The following is a 23567-nucleotide window of genomic DNA, read 5'->3' as shown; positions in this document are numbered from 1 at the left end:
AAAACAAAACAGTTATTTGCTGCATTTTGCCTAGTGAAATACAAATACTTTGAAACCACCTGCATGAAAAGTATGGTAAAGGGTTTTGCCTGCATTTGCCTTCACATACAATCAGTTGTTGTTATTGGCAACGTACATCCCTCTAGCAAACTCTTGCTCTTCTTGATGACAAAAGACATTTTGCAATTGCATTGTATAAGGGCAGTGGTCAAGTCATCTAAACACAGCCATTAAACTTTCCCTTTTATTGCTGTACTTGAATAAGGACAAATATTGTCACTAATTTTCACAGCTTAAAACACACTACACACTAACAATTTTACCTTCATCAGAACCTATATTATGTTAAAGAAACATTACCATCTTACCATCTGTTTGACTTTGCATAGAAATAGATAGGAAGGTAATCATCTAGCAGGAATATTATATATACCACCTAAAAAGTGAAGAAGGAGGGGAGAAGAAAAAAAATGCAAGAAAAAGTAGAAATTGCACTTTAGTAATTTGAAACACAGCAGAGAAATTGATGCTGCATCTTTAAATAACTTGAGAAATGTATTTCATCTTTAATTCCCCATTTTCCTATTCAGAACAAGTGCTGCCCAGGAGTGGTTTTCGAGCGGATTCCTCTGGCAAGTATTCTTCAGCCTTTGTTGTTCTGTAAATTAGTTGTCCTTCATTTTATGTTTTAGTTATTCTTCTTTCTTTATCATTTCTCCAAATAATGGCCAGTCATGACTGCCCAGTCACCATTTTATTTTGTATGATTCTTGTGGGGTTATAGAATGCTTAGTCTAAATCTTTTTATAATAGATTTGCATTTTGAGAAAGAAAAAACATTCCTTTTTCCTCAGTCAATTTTTGTGTATGTTTTAGTGTGTTTTATGTGTACTTTCATACATTAGTGTTCAATCTTTAGCATAAAAATGTATCTCTATAATTCATGCCCAAATCTGAACTTATACAATACTTTTTGTAAAACTGAATTTAATTCTATCCCCTAAATATGTCTTGGGCTGTAAAAATGTAAAAGCAAAAACTTTCAAAATTGGGAGATTTTTGGGGTGTTTGAATCAACACTGGTCTTGTAAAATGGCAATGGACTTCTTAAAAAACCAACAACATTTGATTTCTCAGTGTGATTATGTTAAATGGACAGTTAAAACAGGCCATACCAAAAAAAAGGCTATCTAGACAATCTCATTAAAGTCTTTTCAAGTCCTGCACAGTTTGGACAGAGATCCTAAATTAAATATGATATTAGCCTGGTTTTGTATACCCCAGCAGGGTTTATACATTGAATAACTGTGTTAACACACCAATTCTTTTTTCCTTTTTTTTCTTTGATGATTTTCATACTGAAATCTTTATTTGCCAGCTTTCCTCTTAATAAATATCAAGAGGAAATATGTATGGTTTTTAAAAGGCTACTCTCATTGTAGACCAGCAGACCCATTACTGTTTTCAAGCTTTTCACATCTTTCAAGAGCATCTGAAACTCAGATGAAGTTATTGTAGTGTTGTGTCAATCACAGTTCACAATTTCTAATTATTTATATGAAACAAAAATCTTCGCCATCTTCATCAAGGGAGTCCTAATTAGTTTTTCTTTTTAGCAGATAAGTTGAGTACACCTAGAAAGATTGTAAAATTATCACAGCAAATATAGAAGAGATTTAATAAAAAAATTCTATATCAACATTTACAGCATCATCCCAAATATCAGATTTAACACTGTAAAATCACATAGCACTTGTTCATCTTGACTCACACAGGAAATCAATTCATTGTCTTCAGGGATATATTTTCTCAACATTTAAGAAACAAATTGCATGTACGTTAATCAGTGTCTAATTCACCTACCTGTTCAGGTGAATACAGTACAGAAAGCTAGCTCAGAGTAGATAATCACATCTTCACTTGTGAGATCTCATTATTGTTCAGTAACAATCTATTCTGGTACCATTACATTTAAAGTAAATTCCCCGTCATCCAGGAACCAGAATTTCCCCATGCTCTTTACCATCCCCACTGTGCAGCAATGGTCAGATCACAGCTTGTCCAATACCATTCTCAAAATCATGGGGGAGCCAGGTGATTTTATAACCTAGCAAAGTCAATTGGTGTGTTTTTTTGTCTTCTAGGCCAAATGATCAGTTAAGAAAGTTTTCATTTACACAAAAAGGAAGAAACTAAATTCTATAACTATAAAAAAAAGAGAATGAAGCTACTAGCAGGCAAAGCTAAAGTTCTTGTTCTAACATAAATGTGTACGGAGGCAAGCAGGAACAGGGAACAGTCATTCTGGCACAGGATACCCCTTTTATATGATCAAAAATATTGACTTAAGGTGAAACTCTCCTTTTGATGAAACTGGTAGGAGACAGGACATTAACGTGTATTAAGTTGACAGGAAGGATAAGCTATGTTAATTCAGTATTGGCTTGACTCCCGTGTCTGCAACCTATTCATTTCTTCTTACTTGGCATGAACCACAAGGTGCTAATCTAAGTTAGCAAGAGAAAACAAAAAGACACATTTTCCATTATGAAGTTATATTAACCAACAGTTTACAGTACACTGCAAGGCACAGGAGCATAATTTTTCTGTAAGTAGAGGTAATTTTCTCTGTATGATCAATTGAAAATCTGTTCCAGCAAGAAAACCCAAGATTTAGTCTATCTAACAATCCTTTGTGAGGAAAAAAAAAGTACCAGAGTCCTAGAGAAGTAAGCACTGGAGGAATATCAGATGAAATGTAATCATTTACGTGGGTAAGAACACTTGATCAGTGTATATTCAAGAATAACGAACTGCTGCCACATAACAGTAGGGGCATCCAGTAAATCTACCAAGCATGAGCTCCTGTAGGAAAAGTACATATTAATGAACAGCTTACCTGTCTTTCAGAATCAGGAAAAAAGGGATCTCAGTAGCAGCAGGGCTTTAGAACATATTTTCTATCAAAGATGAACTGCCGATATGGAGATAAACTGAGAACCATGGGAAAGGAGTTTAGCAGAAGTTGGTTGCTCAGATTAATCTGGTAACTGATTTTTTACACCAAACAAGCTTAATCCATTTATACTTCAACTAGAAATTTTACAAAATGCCAGATATAATTGAAACATTTTTACATTAGCCTGGAGAAGACAGTGCTTATCACGAAATGTAAAGAGCTATGGCTAGAAAGCAGGTAAACATTCCTACTAAAAGAACAGTTTCTGAACTGAAAGGCTTATATTATTGGAGAGCCTTGCATTAAATCTTCTGTCTTATTTTCATTAATGAATTAAGCAAAAAAAACAAGGGTATAAACCCGGTCCACCTTCAGAGAGGTAACCTGAGGAATCTATGGTGTAGCTGTCTCCAGACCAATGCAGAGGTGGTCAGTGCAGCCAGTAGAGTCATACCATACCAAGCATGAAAGCTGAAATAACCAACAGCACCAGTGGAGGAAGCAGTCTTGTGTACTAGTCAGTCACTGGAGATACTGTGATATTACTGCAAAAAGTAAGTAAATTTATGGGATGCAATCCATCAGTGAAAACTCTGAATGAAGCAGGTGACCTAGCAACAAAGACCACAAAGAAGCTCAGGTACCAGTGCCTTCTTTGCCTGTGTCTTTACTAGTAAGGTCTGTGTGCTGTTTGCTTGCAGAGGTTTGCAATAACAGGAAGCTGGACTAGATGACCCACGGATCCTTTCCAGTCCCATGTTTTGTCTCCTTACTGGGACAGAAAAGAACATTATTTTTCAAAAGCAGTTTTCAGTGGCCTGGTAAGAGTTGGCAGAGAATGGTCTCCACAGACTTCTAACCTTTAGGAAGGAAGGCTCTTCTGAGCAAGCATGGTGGCACAGCTAGTTAATCCAAAGGCTTCTGAAGTGTGTTAGAGGTCATAAAAAAGTATGCCCATATACAGTATTTTTTAACCTAAACCTATTCCTGGCCAATCTGGCTTACTTATTCATTTTTAAACAGGAAGAAAAACAGTGTCTTTTAGAAGAAATAGTACCTCTTATTTTGGAGTCTGGTGCCAACATTAGTTTGGATGAGCTTTGTCAGTGTATCTGTTTGAGGGATGTTTTCATCTCAGTTTGCCAAAGCAAGTATTCTTCACAACCTAACATTCTTGTACATTCCCAACTGTACATATTCTTTCACATGTGTGCAAATAAAGGTAGTGCTTGGTTTGTGACAGACTGCTGGAAACAGTGCCTTTGAGTGTTAGACCTGAGTTACAAATGGTTATCATACTGTATCTATCTACAAAGCTCTCTCCCTAGTGATAAGCCTCATCCTTGTAGGCACAGCAAATCAGGTAGAGATAAAGTATTTCTTTAATCTGAAAATTCTTTTGCCTCTTACAACTTGTAAACAATTTGCATTAAGTTAACATATTGTACATGCAAAAACTTTATTTGTTCTTTTATATACTGTTGAGACACTTATCGAATAAATTGAAAAAGTCAGTATAATAAGCTCTTCAGTTCTCTTTGGGTTCTCAATATATGACAAGTAAGTTGGTAGGGAAAGGTAATACTTTTATTTTACCAATTGAAATATTTGTGGTTCAATCTCTTACCAATACAGATTGTTGAAATAATGCACTATGCTGCTATCTATAGAGGATTTTTAATTGCACAGTCATAGTATAGGACCAGTGCATGTAGTTCTGTATTTGTCTTTGCAAGACTTGACTGAAATAGATTCAGCTTTAATCCCAGACTAAACCTGGGATCTGCTCAATTCCACAGTTTATGAGGTGTTCACTGATGGCTCTGAGGGGAGATCTATGAAAGATGCTGAAGTACCGTGTTTCAGCCATCTGTAGTCCCTCATGTCCTGAGGAAACAAGGCACAACTGGCCACAGTTTGCTGAAATAATGATCAGTTTGCTGAAATAAACCTACTCATCGCTTTTTGTCTCTGGGGGTTGGCAACAAGCTGACCAAAGTTGTCATAATATGTAGACCAGAGTGCAATTCCTAGGAATGACCATTCCTGTTAATCACTGTCCTGCTTTAAGTGATGAGCCTAAAGCACCTCTGAGCATGCAGACAAAGCAATAGTCACAATAAACAAGTTCTTAGTCCCTTAAATGCTTACAGTTTCACTTCGTAATATTTGAAATTTTATTCAATTATTATTATTTTTGACCCAGAACAATAGGTTCTTTCAAGTGAAGCTAAAGACACTTTTATAAGAAAATGTCTTTAAAAGACACTTTGTTCCTGAATTGATATTTTTCAGGACAGAATATATTTTTACAGCCAGGTTACACGGGCATATGGAAGCACAATCTTAAGGATTCAGAAAGCTGTTGAGACTTTAATTGGGTACCTTTAAGGAGTTCAAGTTAATGATGCTAGCCTCCAGTTTAAACCCTAAGACTTAGAGGCTTATAATGAGAGCTTTCGTCAAAACTTTTTATTGAGAGTATTACCTGAAAGTGAATACTTAAAAGCTACATTACATAAAAAGACATACTGCTCTATATCTGTGTTTGGAACTTAAATGACCATCTTCATCTTTTGCAACTTGGACTGATGTATCTCTATCTCCCATTTCAGTTTATTCTTTTTAGGGTTTAATGAACTGCAAGGAAAACACAAATTAAATACCAGAGGTGGATGAACAGCAGTCCATTATGCAGTCAGTTTTAGGAAGAAGACACCTTTATAGCCTCTATTTTGGACAGACTTTTCCAGTACTGTTCTTCTATGAACGTATTCTAGTTTGGTTTAGTGTATTCTACTGAACATAATCATCCTCCAAGAGATAACCTGCATTTTCAATTCTCTTCCTTGTCTGTGGCCCATTTGTTTCCACCAGCTCTAACCAGGATGCCATTAGTCATGTGCAATGAACACAAGGTGGGAGGGAAGATGGTGCAAATTCTCAAGACAAAGCCAATATGCTTTGCTCAGTGGGATTTCCCTTTAAACCAGGTCCGGATTACAAGGAGTTGGATGTTCACCTTCGGAGAATGGAGTCTGGGTTTGGCTTCAGGATCCTGGGAGGAGATGAGCCTGGACAACCTGTGAGTTATTTCTTCCTGATTTTCCTTTTCCTTCCAGATTCTAAAATCTGTGTAAAGGTCAGAAAAATATTACTACATAGCTGAACCCAAATGAATACTGTGTTAAGGCTATAAGTAAAATGGCTTTTATTCATCCATAGAATAAGACAGAACTCTCAGGTTGTTCACATCTGAAAGATGTAACAGTAAATTAAGTTGGAATCAGAAGGCATTAAGGTAGAAACAGTGCATCACTCATCCCATTACTTCAGAGTGTGACCTGGCATCTCTTAATCTTGACTTTCCAAACTCAAGTTTAAGCAGAAGGTTTTAGAAATCAAATTATGTAAGACTATCTATAACCATGTCCAATGTAGGCAGACTGTATGCATAATATATGCATAAGGTTAAAAGATACTGTCAACAATGCAGTTTATTTCCAGAAACACAGAAGGTCCCACCAGGGAACAGTGGTCCATGTTGCAGGTTAGATGTCAATATCATATGATACATCAGGCATAAAAATAGTAGCTTTATACCATTCAGAGGGAGACATCCCTGTAACCAAATAACAGGTAACAAAACTAACATAGATTCACTGCAGGTGAAATAAATACATAACATAAAACATATACACAATATTTAAAAGAAATGTTGTAGAAGCCCAGAGGATACGGGGCTAATGTGTGAGACATCACAAATATTACACATTTTGATAAATTAATGGTATATGTAAATACTAGAATTTTGAGAGAACAGGCAGAATTAGTACTCCTTCAGAAAAATCTTGATGATGTAACCATATTTTGGCAGCAAGGACTAATCCTAAGTCAATAATAATAGTGTTTTATTATCACAACCTTATGCACAGTCCTGTGTTACCACATTTCTGACATAAGGTATAACTAATTAATAGATTTATATATTCCCTAGTTGATAGATTTGTGTATTCTGTATTCAAATGCATACAGAATAATATAGTTTTCATTCAAGCATTAACATTAAACAGCACATGGCTCTGAGAAATAAAGCTCTTCTATTTTAAAATTTTCAACATCTGTCAAAGTACTGATAAATATTAATAGTTTACTGATGTCTCCTGTAAAAAAGAAAAAAATACACTCTATTCTCAAAAAGATGCTTCAAATGCTGATTGAAATGCAGATATTCTAGTTTAGAATGAGTGTTTTGGAATGATTTTCAAATATAAGTTATTATTCTACCGAAGGACTCCAAAACAACACTGCTTCGTCATCTACACTTGCAATAGATGTGTGCCTGAAGCCCCTCTGACATCAAACTTCCTTCCATGGAGCATGTCTCATTGCATATAAAATGAGGCCATCATCTGTACATTCTCCAACTAAGCATTTTTCCTGTCCTTTCTAGATAGCCCAGCCAGTATGGTTCTCAAAGCTCACCTACTGGATGAAGCCATTTTATCATTTTATATCTGTAAAGAAATGGCACTAGTGGAAGGCACTACCTCCAAGACCAGGTTGGCTGGGGCTTTAAACAGCCCAGTGTAGTGGAAGGTGTCAATGCCAATGGATTTCTCTCCCCTATCGCAGGGAGGTTGGAAGTAGATGACTTTTAATGTCCCTTCCAACCCAAACCATTCTATCATTCTAGAGCATTTGGAAATGACCCTCTACCTGCTTCAGACAATAGTGTCTAATGGCATTTCCTTTCTCCCAGGGAAGTGTCCCTGGCTACAAAGCTGCTCAGTATTCTGGGGAAGTCTCTCTTAGTGTCTTCTTTAGTGCTTTTTTCATTACAAATGGATAATTAAGTAGTCACAGACTGAGAAGCTGACCGACTCTGCAAATTGGAGGTTTATAACAATCTCATGGGAAAAAGTACAGTTCAAATGCCTTATTTAAAAGATGATTATTTATATAAAATTGAATAATTTCAACCTAAAGAACTGAGAAAAAACTCATATAGAATACCCGATATACTGATAGTTATGAATACATGCCAGAGTTGTGAGAGACTTGAGTCTCTGCTCAGCAGTCCAATAGAAAAGGAATTTTGAAACAAGCCCTTTGCCCCACAGCTACCTGCATTATGCACTGAACTGTTACAGAGGAAAAAGGTCTTTCTAGTGTCTTTTCAACAAAGGACTGACCTGACTTTGCTGTCCAAAATCAAAGAGTCATAGCTGGATACCAAGTGCAGAGATAAGCACCTTGCTGTTTTTGGAAAGCAGGACCAAAAATGCTGCCTTCTGTGAACCACCCTCTAAGACACTTCACTGTCCTATTGAACAATTGCTCCCAGCCCGTGCTTAGCCTCAAGGTTGCTATCTCTATTTCAATGCTTGAAAATACAAAAGCATTTTTTCCCAGGTTTATCAGTCCAACGGGATTTATGTCTCCCCACAAACCATGTCTTAAAGTCCTCAAGAGTTAATAAGATCCTAACTGGAGGCTGAGGATCCTAAGGTAAAAAGGCAGCTCCTCAGAACTGTGTTGCAGTGCTGAATTTCTCAATTCTCACTCCCTTGTTGTTGCCCACCTATTTGTTTTCACTGATCAAATACATCACCAATAAGGAACACAGATACACTCTTCTCTTTTTTTTAGTGTTCCTCTATTTTGTATTCAAAGTACAAGACTTCTTAACTATTTTCTCCCCTCCACTGCTTCCCTGCTCCCCCATGGACAGCCCGCCTGCAGCCTCCAATTTCTTTCACCTCCAGAGAAGGAGAGGCAGTCTCCAAACCCCTGCTTTTCCTATGAAACAAGAACTGAGACACTTTGAAATTTTTGTTTCAGGTCTCCTGCTGTGCAGTCAGGTAATACAGAACAAAAGGAAGCTTTTGTCTTTGTGGTTTGATTTCTGAAAAGGAATATGGGTTCTTCAGCATAAGGCAATAACTTTTTCAAAGAAGCAGAATACAAATAAGTTTTTTTAGAAGGATAATACTGGCACTATAGAGGGACTGTAGCTTAGTTTCATTCTAGTTGTATCATCTACATGGCTCCTTAGAAGAATAAAGTGCTACTGAAATATTCCACTTTCCGTATTTGTAAGCATAAAGATGCTTTTGAAAGGAAATACTTAAATTGAGAAATTTCAAATCTCAAGAGTGTGGGTTGTGCCAGTTCCAATCACCTCTCAAATCTACTCATATCGCCATAGGTATTTATCATATCTCCAAGTAACCTGAGGATTTAATCTGGCTCTGTTACAGTTAATTATAGTATCACTGAAACATTGCAAATACACATAAATTGGAACTTTCCTGATGTTGAAAATTGCTGTCTCAAAAGGGAGATGTATTTTGGATACATTTGTGCAGCTCAAACTCAAAATCACAGGAATGTGTACATAATTTTACTAAGAGTTTTACCTTTTAACACAGATGGACTGCAATTCTTCTCAAAAATGTCTGCAAGATGCATGTTCACATTCTTTTTATTATCAGTGCCAGGATACAGACACTTCTAGGACATAACAGATGTTCATTGAGCAAAATGTTGGTATAATGCATGGGAAGTCCTATTTTAGCAGTGATTGGGCAGAGTTCAGATGAATAGCTTGTATTTAGACATCAGAGACATTAAAATTAAGTGAACCACACCTTTTATCTGTATATACTTAATTTTACTATATACCTGTGAAGTTACTGTGTCATACTCAGAGAAACTGAAACACAAAATCAAATCATTACCAAGAATCACAAAGAAAGCCAATATCAAAACAAATTAACATGTATCAGTTAATAGAACCGGGCTTCAATTGCAGATTGTGCTCTGCCGCAATCTTCCCAATTCCAGTATTTCTCATGTTTAATCTCAAGCGATAGGAGAAACTTTCCTTTTTCTCTCCAACAAAATCTTTATCGCTTACATGTCGTCATCCTTTTCCTCACACATTCAAAGCAATCTCATGCCAGTATGAAACTGCATTTCAGAGGTAATATAATCCTGATATATATTTTTCCAGTTTGTGTTTTGCATGTAGAATTGATAACTATTATGGCAACTACTCATCCACGAAATGAGAGCAGATGCTGGATAAGAAACAAGTTCAGACACAGAAAATGAAAAAGTAGAAATATTAAGCTATTCTTGCTATTAAATATACAAGTAACAGATATGATGGCCCTCATCTTGACAAACACACCTGAAGTGTTCAAAGTTGGACCCTGTTACTTAGGTTAGGAGTCCACCACTGAAATGAGTAACACAATCACGTTCCCAGGTGGACATGTGAAATATCAGCAATAATTAATTAGTCAAAATTAGAAGGAGTTTTTGCATTTTGCTGTGGATACTGGTGACCTAACGTGCTGTGATTTGCATTTGTGTTTCTCCAAAGGTTAAATATGCACAAATTGTTCAATATTTTGGCAGACAATCACAAAAAAAACTTAAAGAGCTCAATAAAACCAAAGGAAGAAGATTCTCCCTGTAATCTTCCAAGCTGCAGAGGGCTATCACCCATCTCTTCTCAAGAGAACTAGGAATAAATTCTTACTCATATGCCCAACTGGAAAGATTTTGAGAATACTCTGTGGACATCTAGCTAAACATAGCCTTGGAGAGCTTTTTTCTGTCCAGTAAAGGAACATAAATACATATTTCATAGTTGGATTTTGCACAAAGTAAATACTTTGTGCCAGAGTTTTGAGGTATATTCTTTCACTATTTGAAGAACAGAATGGAGAATCTGAAACAGTCTCTGTGGCCACTCAGCCTGGCGCTGCTTAACAGGATCCCAGAAACACCAGAAATCAGGAAAACGCTGCATCATGTTCTCTCTTTGCTAAGTTTTGAAAGCAAAAGTAAGCCAAAGGGAGGCTAAAAACTGGGGGAAATTCTCCAGGCTCCACATAGGTTTTCATTTAAACACTCTGCTGGGATATTTGCAACTGTGCAACTAAGACCACAAAAACCCCCACAGGAGCACCTGTGTGACTAGCACATCTAGCCTTTGCAGTTCATCATGAAAAGCAGTGCTTGATAGCTTTTTTCTTTTCTTATTTAAAGTGGATTGTCACACGGCATGTCATATCCATCATTCTATGCTCACTCTCACAGTGAAAAAGAGAAAGGAAAACTTGGAACACTCTCTGAATGCTTTAATATTCTTTCAAAGAAAGCAGGTTTTGTTTGAATCAAGCTCAACTGTTCTACCAGTTATTCCACAGGGAAAATATATATGTCTTCTTCTAATAAATTATGTGAAATTATATGTATATAAAGTGGAGAAAATTGTTAAAAGTTTTTGGACAGGTTTTTACTAGTTTATACGTCCCATACAAATTACATTTAAATGTTGATTTGGGAAAACAACGTCTGCCCAGAGCAAGCTGACATTTTTCCTCTTTTTTCCATTTTGTTAATCAGTCACTACCTAAGCAATTATTCATTCTAAGTAACAACATTTTAATATAGCACTTCTTTTCTCCTAAAGAGTCTGAAAGCAAACTCTGTGTAGTGGGGTCACAGGTGCTTAATTTCAGGTGTTTAAATCACACAGCTGTGAAGAACCTTTGATAAGAAATATGTAGACTCACTAATTTTAAGTCAAAAGGATCCTTACATGGAATTAATGTTTAGATCTTCTGCATAATGTAGTCTATAACTCCACACTCCTTAGAGATAGATTTTCTTGATTTGAAGGTATCAAGTAGATTTTCCTTAGATTGGGATTCTCAGGTGTGTCACTCCTATGCAGGTAGGAAACACCTTCTTACCAAAGGCAAGGAAGCAGAGCTCTCAGACACACAGATCTCTTCACCTGCACTAAATCGCCAGCCTAATTTTGGAAGAAAGGGAAAATCAAAGCAACGTTCATGTAAGTTGGAGGCTCAGTGTATAAATGACAGGATTTTGTTTCTTTGCTGCCTAGATTCTCATCGGAGCAGTAATTACCATGGGCTCAGCAGACCGAGATGGTCGTCTCCATCCTGGTGATGAGCTGGTGTATGTAGATGGGATTCCAGTGGCCGGGAAAACCCACCGATATGTGATTGATCTTATGCATAACGCTGCCCGAAACGGGCAAGTGAATCTTACTGTGAGGAGAAAGGTGCTACCCACGGGTGAGTGAAGGCTGGGAAAGGTGAAATGGAAAACAGATCCCAGTGCTAGCAGCACAAACAGGTGCTGTTCTTAAAAAACAGAGGAAATAAAAGTGAATGTTGGTGTCATTTTGAGGAAAGAATAATTGTAAATGTGTCCTTTGTTTCTGTGACAAAAATACTACAGCTGAGTGTTGTTTCCTTCAGAAGTGGAAACAGTATTGGCAACCCTGGTGTGATGATCATGAGTGCTCTGGACTTGTTCCATGCTGTCTTGGTCTGTACTGTCTCCTCTTGTCCACTTTTGGGACTAATCGTTCACCCAAGTTAAAGCCGTTTGAGCTGACTGTGTCAATAAGCAATCAGAGAAAGGCTCAAAGACTATTAACTGTTCAGGGCAGGAACCCATTTCACTCTTGTGTATGTTAAAAGCCCATTTCTGGTCTCACTTATGTCATCTGGAATTTCCCCCCGAACTGCAACACAAGTTGGCTGAAAACCTTCTGTAGGGCACAAGTGGCTCCTAGGAACAGGGCCAGATTCTCCCATCGAGGAGACACATTCAGAAAATGAACCTAAAACAATATGAAGTATTTGTAGTAAATTAGATGTTTAGACTAGCTTGGTCTCAAACATCAGAACCTGGAGGAATGTGTGGCAGCATCTATTAAAGCTTTGATGGGAGAATTTAATGCTGTTTCATTGCAACCTTCACTTACTCGAGAAGAGAAGTTTATTTAAGAACTTTTAAAACATTTGTGGTGAGTACACTTCACTGAGGCACCAGAAATGAGCAAACCCACATTCCCAGCCTGTCCTGTCTTATGCCTCCCCGTGCCCTAGATCCACTGTCGCTGCCTGCACCATTCCCCTTCGCTCCCCTGCCAAAAAAACCGCCCTCCCACTCACCTTCATGTTCTCAGTCCCCCTCCCACTGCGGCACCGCAGCTCCCTGACAGCCACGCTCTCGCGGGACTGACTTTCTTCTGTTACTGACTCCAGAGTCCTCCAGCCAGAAAACTCCCCCTGCACCCGGCGCGACGCCCCCTCGCAGCTCCCCCAGCGCGAGGAAAATGGCCAATAACCAAGGTAATCCGCCGAGTCCTTGCCTTTAGCGCCTTTCCCGGGTCAGCCAGCTGTACAGGATGCAGGCAAAATTAGCAAGAGGGTTAGCACGGAGTGGATGCCAGCCTTTGCTGCTGCTTGTTAAGTATTAAAGGGTCTGCTAGCCAGCCTGGTCTCCTGGCACAGAGGATGAGGCAAGCTGGTAAAACACCAGAAGTTGTTCTTGGGCCTTCAGAGTGCCACACGAGGGAATATGGTGTGTAACTCATTAATATTTAAGCATTGCAGGAGCTGAACAAGATTTTAATGTGTTGTGTTATAACACAAGCTTTGTGAAAAAATTTTAAAACAACTAATGTTGGGCATGACTGCAAAACGCTATATTAATACATCAAGCCAATTAATTTCATGGGAATTTCTCACTAGTGTGAATGTATACAACAGAGGGGCCTGGGGGTTTCCTTGCCTGTCTATAGTTGATATACATATATTAGCCCTCACCTGGAATCACCGTTTTTCACATACACTTACACAGATCTGGAACAGAAAATCACAATTCACAAGCTCTGGAAAACAATTTGATTAGGAAAATGTGGTATTTGGAACAATGTGGATTAAAATGCCATTTTTTCACAACCAGAAGCAAAATGTAATTTTTCTGACGAATGTCTATTGCATAGCTGACAGTCAAATAGCCATATAAACTTTTCCTCCTTTATCTTTCTTTTCCTATATTTAATGGCATTCAGTTGCGTTCTTTTATGGCCAAGCCAGCCTTTGGTCATTCTACAGAGTAAGATAATTTTCTTTCTGTTGCAGCCCTACTGACATAAACAATATTCAGCATTCTGAAATGTGACAGCCAGAAAATGAGATCTCTGTTGTCACTGACTGTGGCATTTATTTGCAGATTTGGTTCAATAACTTTTGGAGATTTTCAGTTCCAAAGCAGGAGTATAATAATTGTTTGTTTTTCTTCCTCTTTATACTTTCTAATTACTTTATTTCATAGTTGCAGAAGGACCACTAAAGGACACACCTGACTGAGAAAACAACAGCTTGTCCTTGGATGATGTTTATTTTATTAATGTATACACACTGAAGGTCTAATTTGCAAATGCTCTACCTAGGTTGTATGTGTGTATGCGTGAGCTCCTCACATGTTCAGTAAAATGACTCTACCACTCTTGTTGCTCAGAACAGAAAACATATTACTTACATTTATCTGAAAGTTCTGTATTGAAACTGTCAATAAATGCTGATTTGTGTAAACAGCTTAGATCTGCAAGGAATATAAATCTTTTTTCCCATCTGGAGAAGTAACTTTACTGTTTTCAATTGCCAAAATGCTTGCACTAAAAAATGTGTAATCCCAAAAGTTTTAGCTGGTTCTCTGTTTTTGTTACTATAAAGCAATACCGAGGTGTGGATGGACTCCATTTTCACTTCTGCCCTTTTGAACTTCCCAGACAAGAGCGTCCTCAAACTCTTTAAATGACCACTGCTTCTGCCATGACACCCACAGAAAAACTACTTGTGATTATTTTTCATTGTATAACTACTCTGTTCCATGAACATCTTTTGAGCATACTAATCAGCTTGTAAGAAAAACATAATGCAGCTAATCCTAATTACTCTATGTTAGCTCCCTGCTTAAATTCCTGTAATCCAAACACAAATAATTTTATATGGAATTAGAGAATCGCATTTTCCTCTTAATGAAAGATCAAGCAGCAGATAAGGGAATAGTGCTTGCTAATGTTTTTGCAATCCAGACAGACACTCTTTCTCACTTTACTTTCCCCTCTTCTGGCTATCTTAGCAGTGAGGGTTCATGCTTGCTTTATCTGATTACCCTTGAACGTTCTGCATAATTGTGTGGATTCCTGTCTCTCTGCATCTATTACAGCTCCTAGTTTAATACTTGCAGTAGTCTGGGCTGTAGACAGTCAGCTGTATTCATGTTGCATTAGCAAATGTACTGTAAGTCACAAAGCCACTGAGCAAGTCAGACTGTGACACTAGTGTGATTTATGTTGTAGGAGAACCCTGCCCAGAGAATGGCAGAAGCCCAGGCTCGGTGTCTACGCACCACAGTTCTCCAAGAAGTGACTACACGACTTATGCGAACAGTAATCACGCTGCCTCCAGCAGCAACGCTACTCCCCCCGAGGGCTTCGCGTCTCACAGCCTGCAAACCAGTGACGTGGTGATCCACCGCAAGGAGAATGAGGGCTTTGGCTTTGTTATCATCAGTTCCCTGAACAGGCCTGAATCTGGGTCCACAATAAGTAAGTAAATCATGTTGTTCAATTTATACTTTTCCAAGTTTGCCCCAAATAAAAAGAAATAAATTAATTTAAACCTATCTGCTAATAATTTATCGCTGCAGAGATTAAAAGGGAAGGTGTTCTTAATGTTGCTGCAGGGGCATTATTTGTCTGTTGTATTTTGGGCAAAACCAAAGGTTATTTTGGCCTCTCGGGCACTGTGCTTCCCACACTCCTTTGGCAGTCAGAGTAATACAGGATTTACCCACGAAGTAGATTTTCTCTGTTACTATGTCACAAAGAAACTCTGCGGGCAACCAGTAGGATTATATGAATAAATTATTCCCCCATGTGCAACTGAGTTTTTTGGTTTTGGTTTTGTTGGTTTTTTTTACTAAATCTAGATGAAGTTCAGGAAGTTGAAATAAAAGCTTAGATCACAGCAAACCCTATGAAAGCAGCTGTCCAGTTAGGGGACTGAAGAAGTAACTAGAAAACGGGAAAACTGGTTAGATGCAGGTGCAGAGAGGCTGATTTTGTAACCGGGTGGAGTACAGAGACCGTAAAAGTTACAACTGTGTACAGGGAGATGATGTATCTCCCTATACTCAGTAGAATCCAGATTCCAAGATCTGCCCTTAATAATTATAGCTTGCTTTCTGTTCAGAAAAGTAGTGTTTGCTGTGGGTCAATTTTATTGCTTTAATACAGGCATCTGGTGCCATTTGAGATGTCCTGGGTAGACCTAGGGAGAGGCCAGGCAGATGTGACATAGGACTTACAGAAGACTCAAACCCTTTGGTAGTGGCAGCTGCAGGCACAGGGGGGCTTTTGGGTCTTTCCGGTGCCGTTTAACCAACTGAGAGCTGAGCCCACTGGAAGAAGGAAGCAAAAAAGGCTTCATGTTGAGAGGCATCTGCATCCCCCACCAAATCTGCCTGAAACTGTGAATGCTAACCACAGATGAAAAACCAAGAGAAGTAAGAACGTTTATAATTTTGCATGTTGCAGCCTAATGCACTCCTTTCCCTTCATTCAAAACATGTTTTGAAGGAACTGATCTTTAGCCCAAAGCTGGCACCTGACAAAATCACCAAACTTTACTCTTCTAAATTCATAACTGAAAACTAACTAAGAGAGTACAGGGAAAACCCTATCTCACAATAGCAAATTATCTCAGAAAACTTCTTTGCAGTATTTCATGATCATACAGTTATTAAAAGAGTTGCTTTTCATGTTACCTCAGCTGAATTTTAAAACTCCATGATTGCCAGAATTAATATTGTAACAAAACCATAGATAATTAGCCTCTTGGGACTCTGAGTTTTCACTTTATTGAATATAATAGCCAACTGGAAGTTTTTTGCAGAAGATCAGAAAGGAAAAAAAAAATCCATAAAGGACATTGAGATACATGCATATTAATCAGTTAATTCAGTCATGAATTTTTCAAGAAAATTACTTCATAGAGTTTGTGGTTGGGGAGATGGAGAAGGAATGAGGAGAGGAAGAGAAAGAGAAAATGCTCAAGCAACCAAAAATTCTGTGACTGGAATATTCTCCTGAAGACTACAGATCCAAGTTCAAGATCCAGCTTTGCCCCTTACCCTCCAACATGTTCTTACAGTACCTTCTGCACAAGCAACTACTTAGGTAGTCATTGTTGATGCTCAGTTGGACATCTCCAATAGTAAAGGAAAATGACAGTCTGCTATGGAAGTGACAAGTGAATTTATTCAAATAATAACTGCATTGAATTTCAGTGATCCCAAAGAGCACCAAATCCTAAGTTTGCAAGAACAACAATGAACAAAAAAATTACTTTTGCTGTAGACAGTGACAGAACAGAGAAGAAAATAACCTTTCTCTGTGAATTCGGTTACAAAACTGTAGTAGAAAAAATACGCTGAAAATTACATGATCTGTCATCAGTCATAAAAACAGTCTAAAAATCATTGACTCTTTGCAAAGTAAGAGAGATTATTTTCTTTACTTAATTTGGGTGATATAATTTTGGCTTTATTAAGAGGAGCATAGCCATTATTCCAGTGTTCCTGGTTTTGGAGCCAGTGCACTTGTTGACAGTTCCTGTGTCCCCTGTGGCACAGAATGATGCTGTATAGGCATACGGAGTGAAATGTTAATGTTGCAATTGCAAAGCAATTCTGAAAGAATCAAAATAGGCAAAATAGGTCAGAAAAGGAAGTAAGTATCTTGTAGTGCCAGACACTATTAGGAATAGCATAACCTAAAAAGTTGTCTCACTGGGAGCATCCTCAGGGCAAAGTATGGAGAAGAGTTCCTTTGATTTAAGAATGTTTATTTCAATTACTCTACTCCCTTCTCTACTTTCTTGTAGAAGCAAAAGACTTGAGGTCTTGGAAGTATAAGTATCATCATCACTTTTACTCAAGAAGGGACTTAATCATGCACTGAAAGTATTTTTCTTGTTCTTGAAATCATACTTACAAACTATGTTTTACAATCCAGCAAATTCCAACCAGGAGCGGGCACTTTTTGTCACTAGGTGCTTGTGCTTCAAGGACTGTTAAAATTGAAGTAGTCATTACAACAAAGTTGCTACTAGCTACAGAGCTGCAGGTTCATTGGTTTGCTGCTTTGTAGTTGACCTAAAGCTCAAGGGTTTACACAAAAACTCACAGTCCATTTGCCGTGAAAGGCTCAGGAGCTCCCAGAATTAAAAGATGTCACTATTGTTCCAAGAGGCTTAGGGTCTTGGTCAACATTTTCTTGACATGCTGTTATGATCCAATTCATTAAATTATTAAAGAGAGATGTCTCTGCCCAAAATAAGTTGCAAATGAGACCATATGCCAAAGTCAACAGTACGGATTTTTATTTAACAGTAAATGTGAGGTAGAGAGAGATAGACAGAAATAGGAAAAAAGAGGGGGGGGAGAGAAAGAGAGTGACAGACAGATTAAGTAGAAAAAAATCACCACTCCATGGATTCCAATGGCATCCTGCTGATCCTCTTCTTGTGGTCTTCTTGGTGTTGAGAGTCCCCATCTTGTTGAAGTGATAACTCCAGTCTGGATCCATTGAGGGAAGCCCTGGGTGGTGAGAAAAGAAGCCTGTGTGGTGACAGAAGAAGTCCCAGAGTATCTTGAGGGAAGAAGCCTGTGGTGGTAAAGGAAGTCCCATGTGATGTGAGAAGAAACCTGTATGGTGGGTGAAGAAGTCCATGGTGCTAAGGAAAATCCCAGGGATTTTTATTATGCTTAGGCTAGGTAGAAACACCCTCAGTACCTCCCCTGAGGTGGGGAGTTTTACAATGAATGATGTAATACTGGATCACAGAACATTTCATGAGTCTTTGACACCTTCTAAGACAGCTGCCTGTTCCATCAGCGCGGTTGAGTCCATTATGGCCCATCAGCAAAGATTAATATCTTCAGGCTACATGTTCATTGTTCTGGTAGTTCCCTGGAGGAGAGGTATCACAGCTGAGTCATTTGTTTAAGGACAGAGAAACACTACCCTGCCTAGCAGGATTTGCCTCTTTCCTTGCTTTGCTCATCGTCAGCTTGCACCTTGATTGTCTGAGCCATTAGGATTCCAGTTTCTCACACTTACGGATACATTCTTCTCCTAGGATAATTGGACAATAGTACCACCTTTATCTTATCTCAAGTTCCTGTCACAGTCCAAATTAGTAGGTGTATTCAGGAAGGGATGGGCTTCGGTGAGCGGTTGCTTCTTTACACAATTTGCTACAGTGGACAAAAGTACTTCAGTGATTTTAACAGTATTTAAGCCACTAACTATTTCAGTCTCCCACACATTCTCTGCAAGGGGTTTGTTGTTACAGTTGATTTACAGGCCTGCCTTTGCCTTGCAGAAATTTTCAAAATACTAAATGCAATTTTTTTTTGCTATTGATACACAGAGTGAGGACAGACTACATCCATAATTAGAGAACAGACTATTTTTCCACATTTTGTGATAGGCAGCACTGTAGTAGCTGTCATTTTAATAAATAAATGTTAGGTAGTTTGGAGCCAGCCCTTAGATCTGGATGTCATTTTTACTTACTGGTACTTTTGTAAACATCCAATTCTTGTGACACATTTATTTTCCTGTGTCGATAGTGGTAGAAATTTTGTTTCCCCTTTGTCAAAGCTTTGCTTGGGACGTTCTCTAATCCAGCGCGGGAGATTATCTTGCACTGAACTGCAGTTCTAATGTGGGGCAGATCAGGAATGGGAAATGAACGACAAGGATTGAATGCAGAGATTTCACAGGGCAAAGCAGGGGCATAGAAAAGGTCAACCATGCATCAAATTTTTATCAGTAAAAGAAGATAAAGTGGATAAATAAAGAACTGTCCTTGAGTGGTATATCCAGGAGCAAGTCATTTTGCCTGCTGCAGAGGATCTTAGGGTGCTAAGAGATTAAGAAAAGAAAATACACCTGTCCAGGCTTCTGACCTATTTCTAGTGTAAGGATTGACTTCCACAAAAAATATATTTTTGTGCCTTCCCCCACATCCCCTTCCAACATTAAAGGGTACTATGGCTCTTGTCCCTTTTCCAGATAGGAGAAATTACAGCTAAAATACTTAAAATTTAATTAATTAATCTACACTTTGCATTACATTTAGGGAAATATTTTTAGAGTATCAAGATAAATTCACTTCTACATCCCATGGAAAAGCACTTGCATCATGGTGGAAAACGCCAAAATGAGATTTCAAGATGAATTTGTCCTAGAGTTTTATGGAGTACATTTGTCCATGCCTACTTCATATCTTCCTGCCACTTTTACTGTATGTGTTTGAGATGCAACTTCATCTAGGAAAAGAACTTGTGATTCTCTGTAAATCTTTCAACATCCTAGTCTCCATAGAAAGAAACCGTGTTGTAAACAGAATTAGTTAACTTGCAGCTTCCAGTGGAATTGGAAAATTGGCAATATTTCCAGGATTTTACTGTAGCAGGTACTGTCAATTAGCAGTTAGAAAGTGTAAACAAACTGAAAATACAGGTATAATCAATAAACAATTTTCAAGAAATTAAAGGCAGATGACTGTTCATACTTTTTATGATCTTCCTCCTGCTTAGCAAAAGAGGAATTGTAGCTTTAATTTGTCCCTACACTGCATATGCCAATGCCTGCTGGATTTTCAAAACATGATGAAACAGAGCCTAATGAAAAAAGTTTCTTTCATTTCTGAAAACATGCAGTCTTAACTGAAAAACATAAATCCAAGCTAAGCCTCTGCTGACTGCAGAAAACAGCATTCTGAAATAAGTCCCATTCAGCCTAGAGTTTCTTTGAACTATAAAACCCAGCTTATTGATCAATGATAACTGTGTGAGCTGAGTTATTTGTGCAGCAATTTCTCCCATGCTTTTCCCAGGTAAGATGGTGCCTGGGGACATAATTTTCTGTGACCCATCTACAAATTCTAAAGAAAACAAAGCATTGAAAATTAAGATGTCTGTCTACCCCACCTAGGACATCTTTGGAGCATAAGCAGTGAAAACCCACCCACAGTGTGAGTCCCTCATGGAAGATATTTACAATTTTTGGATTCTTATTTCTATGTAGCTTTGATATTCAAGTTTGAGCTGTTCTTCTGCCTCTTCAGTTATAAAAGCATACTTTCTAAGCATGTTAAACTGGTAGCATAACTTGGAGCAGAAAGAAATTGCTACGATTTAGTTTTTCAAATCAACATAAGCAGTTAATGATAGTGAAATAACTTTAAGAAATGAAATAGATTTTTAATATCATCAAAATACATTTCTGCAGTTTGCAGGCATGAAATACTCCATTGCCTATTTGATATTTTGTGGACAAAAAGCATGGAGGATCTTAACCACTTCACTCCCTTCTCTAGATGATTTCTGTCCTCCAGCATGTTCCTGAATAGGTCATTTGGACCTACAGGTGGTGCTCTTATGTTTTCAAAGAACAAACATTGCAAGTTTTCTTAGCAGAAACCCATCAAGGGAATCAGGGTTTTTCTAATGATTCCACAAGGCCCATTTTGCTTTCATGAGAAGATTGAATTAAAGTACCTAAGTTACATTAATTTTTTCTTAGATCTTCAGCTTTCTAAGATGTGTGCAGTCCTTCCCACCTAGATCCATATGCCTTTGCTATGCAAGCAAATATGCTCCATATTAGAACACAGTGGGATGTTTTAATTCATGGATTCATTAACCTTATAAACAAAAGGGATTATTTTCATCTGTAACTCTGCAGTGTGCCACAGAATTCTATTTTCCAAATAAGCCCATCAGTATCAGGAAAATATTTTTTAGCCCTGATAAAAAGTCCACCATACTCAAGCTTTCCAAATTTTAGATTATTCAATAGCAATGAAATTACAGATGTTTACATTTAATATATTCATCCTATTAAAATCTGATATGCTGGAACTTGCTGATTGAATGAAAACTCTTGCACGTTTAGAGAGCTGAGAATATAATAAATATTCATTTGATTAGCTGTATAACATTGAAAAGTACAGCTGGCTCAGGAAGGCTCATTTGCTTGGTTTACTATCTGTATCTGTTAACATTAGAAAAGATTGCAAAAATTTATCTGCCAGAGGGTTTAATAAATAAAGCAGAGGTTCAATTTTTTCCCCTCTGACTGATACTTTTTGATATTTAGATACTATATAGAGGGAAAAAAATAGGAAAGTTGCTTTCTACAAAATACAGGCTCGACAGTTATGTCTAAAAGTACCGAATAGATGTAAAATAATAATTATTAATAAAAATTATTGGTGTAAATCAGAAAAGCATTATTTATTGATAACATCATCTTAGAATCAGCAACTTTTAGTGCTTTCTCTTTTTTTTAGGTCTTTCAAATGAGGAGAAATTAATTTCATTTGCAAAAAGCAAGAGGCTGATAGATATATCAGTCTTGTTTAACCTATTTTTCAGTGATCTGGATGAAGGGACTGAGTGTACCCTCAGCAAGTTTGCTGATGTTACAAAATTAGGAGGAGCGGCTGATCCACTAGAAGGATGTGCTGCCATTCAGTCAGACCTGGACACTCTGGAGAGTTGAGTGGAGAGGAACTTTAATGAAGTTTGAACAAGCAAATGGAGGGGGGAGGAATCTGCATCTGGGGAGGAATAACCCCAGGCATCAGTACAGGCTGGGTGCTGACCTGCTGGAAAGCAGCTCTGAAGAGAAGGAGCTGGGGGTCCTGGTGAACAACAATTTGCCCATGAGCCAGCAGTGTGCCCTCGTGGGCAAGGAGGCCAATGGTATCTTGGGGTGTGTTAGGAAGAGCATTGCCAGCAGGTTGAGGGACGTGATCCTACCCCTCTACTCAGCCCTAGTGAGGCCACATCTGCAGTGCTGTGTCTGGTTCCAGGCTTCTCAGTACAAAAAAGTCATGCAATTAGTGGAGGAGGTCCAGTGGAGGGCTAGGAGGATGATTAGGGAATTGGTGTATCTCTCTTATGAGGAAAGGCTGAGGGAGCTGGGCCTGTTCAGCCTTGAGAAGAGGTGGCTGAGAGGAGATGTTTGCATACAAATATCTAAAGGGCAGGTGTCAAGAGGGTGGAGCAGACAATTGGCAATTGGCACAAACTAAAACAAAGTTCATTCTGTAAATCTTCTTTCCTCTGAGGGTAACCATGGAAGAGGCTCCCCAGGGAGGCTGTGAAGTCTCCTTCTCTGGAGATATTCAAAACCCACCTGGATGCAATACTTTACAACCTGCTCTGGGTGAACCTGCTTAAGCAGGGAGGCTGGAATAGGTGACCTCTAGAGGCCCCTTCCAACCCCAACCATCCTGTGATTCTGTGATACACAGTGTTAGAAGCAGTATCTGTATTCAGCAGCTGCTCTAGGTTTGTGTACAGCTGACCCAAGCATATGGACCCTCAGATGTAACACCACAGAATTTACTTTTTATTTTTTATGACATGAAGGTGTGGGAAGGATATTAATTTCACTCATGGAGAGGAAAAGTGGGTGACTTTTATCAAAGAAAAAATATAGAGAAAAATGTTAATTTGTAGTTATCAGTAAATTTCTGAAAACAGATCTTATCCACTTTCTGAATGCAAAGATTACTTTTAAATCAACTCAGTGTTTTGAAATAAGTGGATCAAATTCTTTGCAAAGTCTAATCCAGGCATATGCTACCACTGTTCAAAATGTACATGTTTGGAG

The 23567-nt window shown here is 38.2% G+C and overlaps 1 protein-coding gene across 19 annotated transcripts in view; it reads left to right on the top strand.

Annotated features, from left to right (window-relative positions):
• Window positions 1–23567, top strand: part of MAGI2 (membrane associated guanylate kinase, WW and PDZ domain containing 2) — a 722252-nt gene that overhangs the window by 644550 nt on the left and 54135 nt on the right. For 11 of the 19 annotated variants that reach the window (XM_064656377.1, XM_064656395.1, XM_064656389.1 and 8 more), the window contains 5 exons: window positions 591–629; window positions 5950–6044; window positions 11889–12081; window positions 13063–13149; window positions 15168–15416. In XM_064656377.1, coding sequence (XP_064512447.1) covers window positions 591–629; window positions 5950–6044; window positions 11889–12081; window positions 13063–13149; window positions 15168–15416 — 663 coding nt within the window. The remainder of the gene's footprint in view (window positions 1–590; window positions 630–5949; window positions 6045–11888; window positions 12082–13062; window positions 13150–15167; window positions 15417–23567) is intronic. The other 8 variants (XM_064656380.1, XM_064656392.1, XM_064656379.1 and 5 more) reach the window with 3 other exon arrangements.

Source organism: Pseudopipra pipra, chromosome 5 (assembly GCF_036250125.1).
Source record: "Pseudopipra pipra isolate bDixPip1 chromosome 5, bDixPip1.hap1, whole genome shotgun sequence".
Classification (NCBI taxonomy): domain Eukaryota; kingdom Metazoa; phylum Chordata; class Aves; order Passeriformes; family Pipridae; genus Pseudopipra; species Pseudopipra pipra.
The sequence above is the reverse complement of the archived record's forward strand: the minus strand, read 5'-3'. Positions and strand labels throughout refer to the sequence as shown.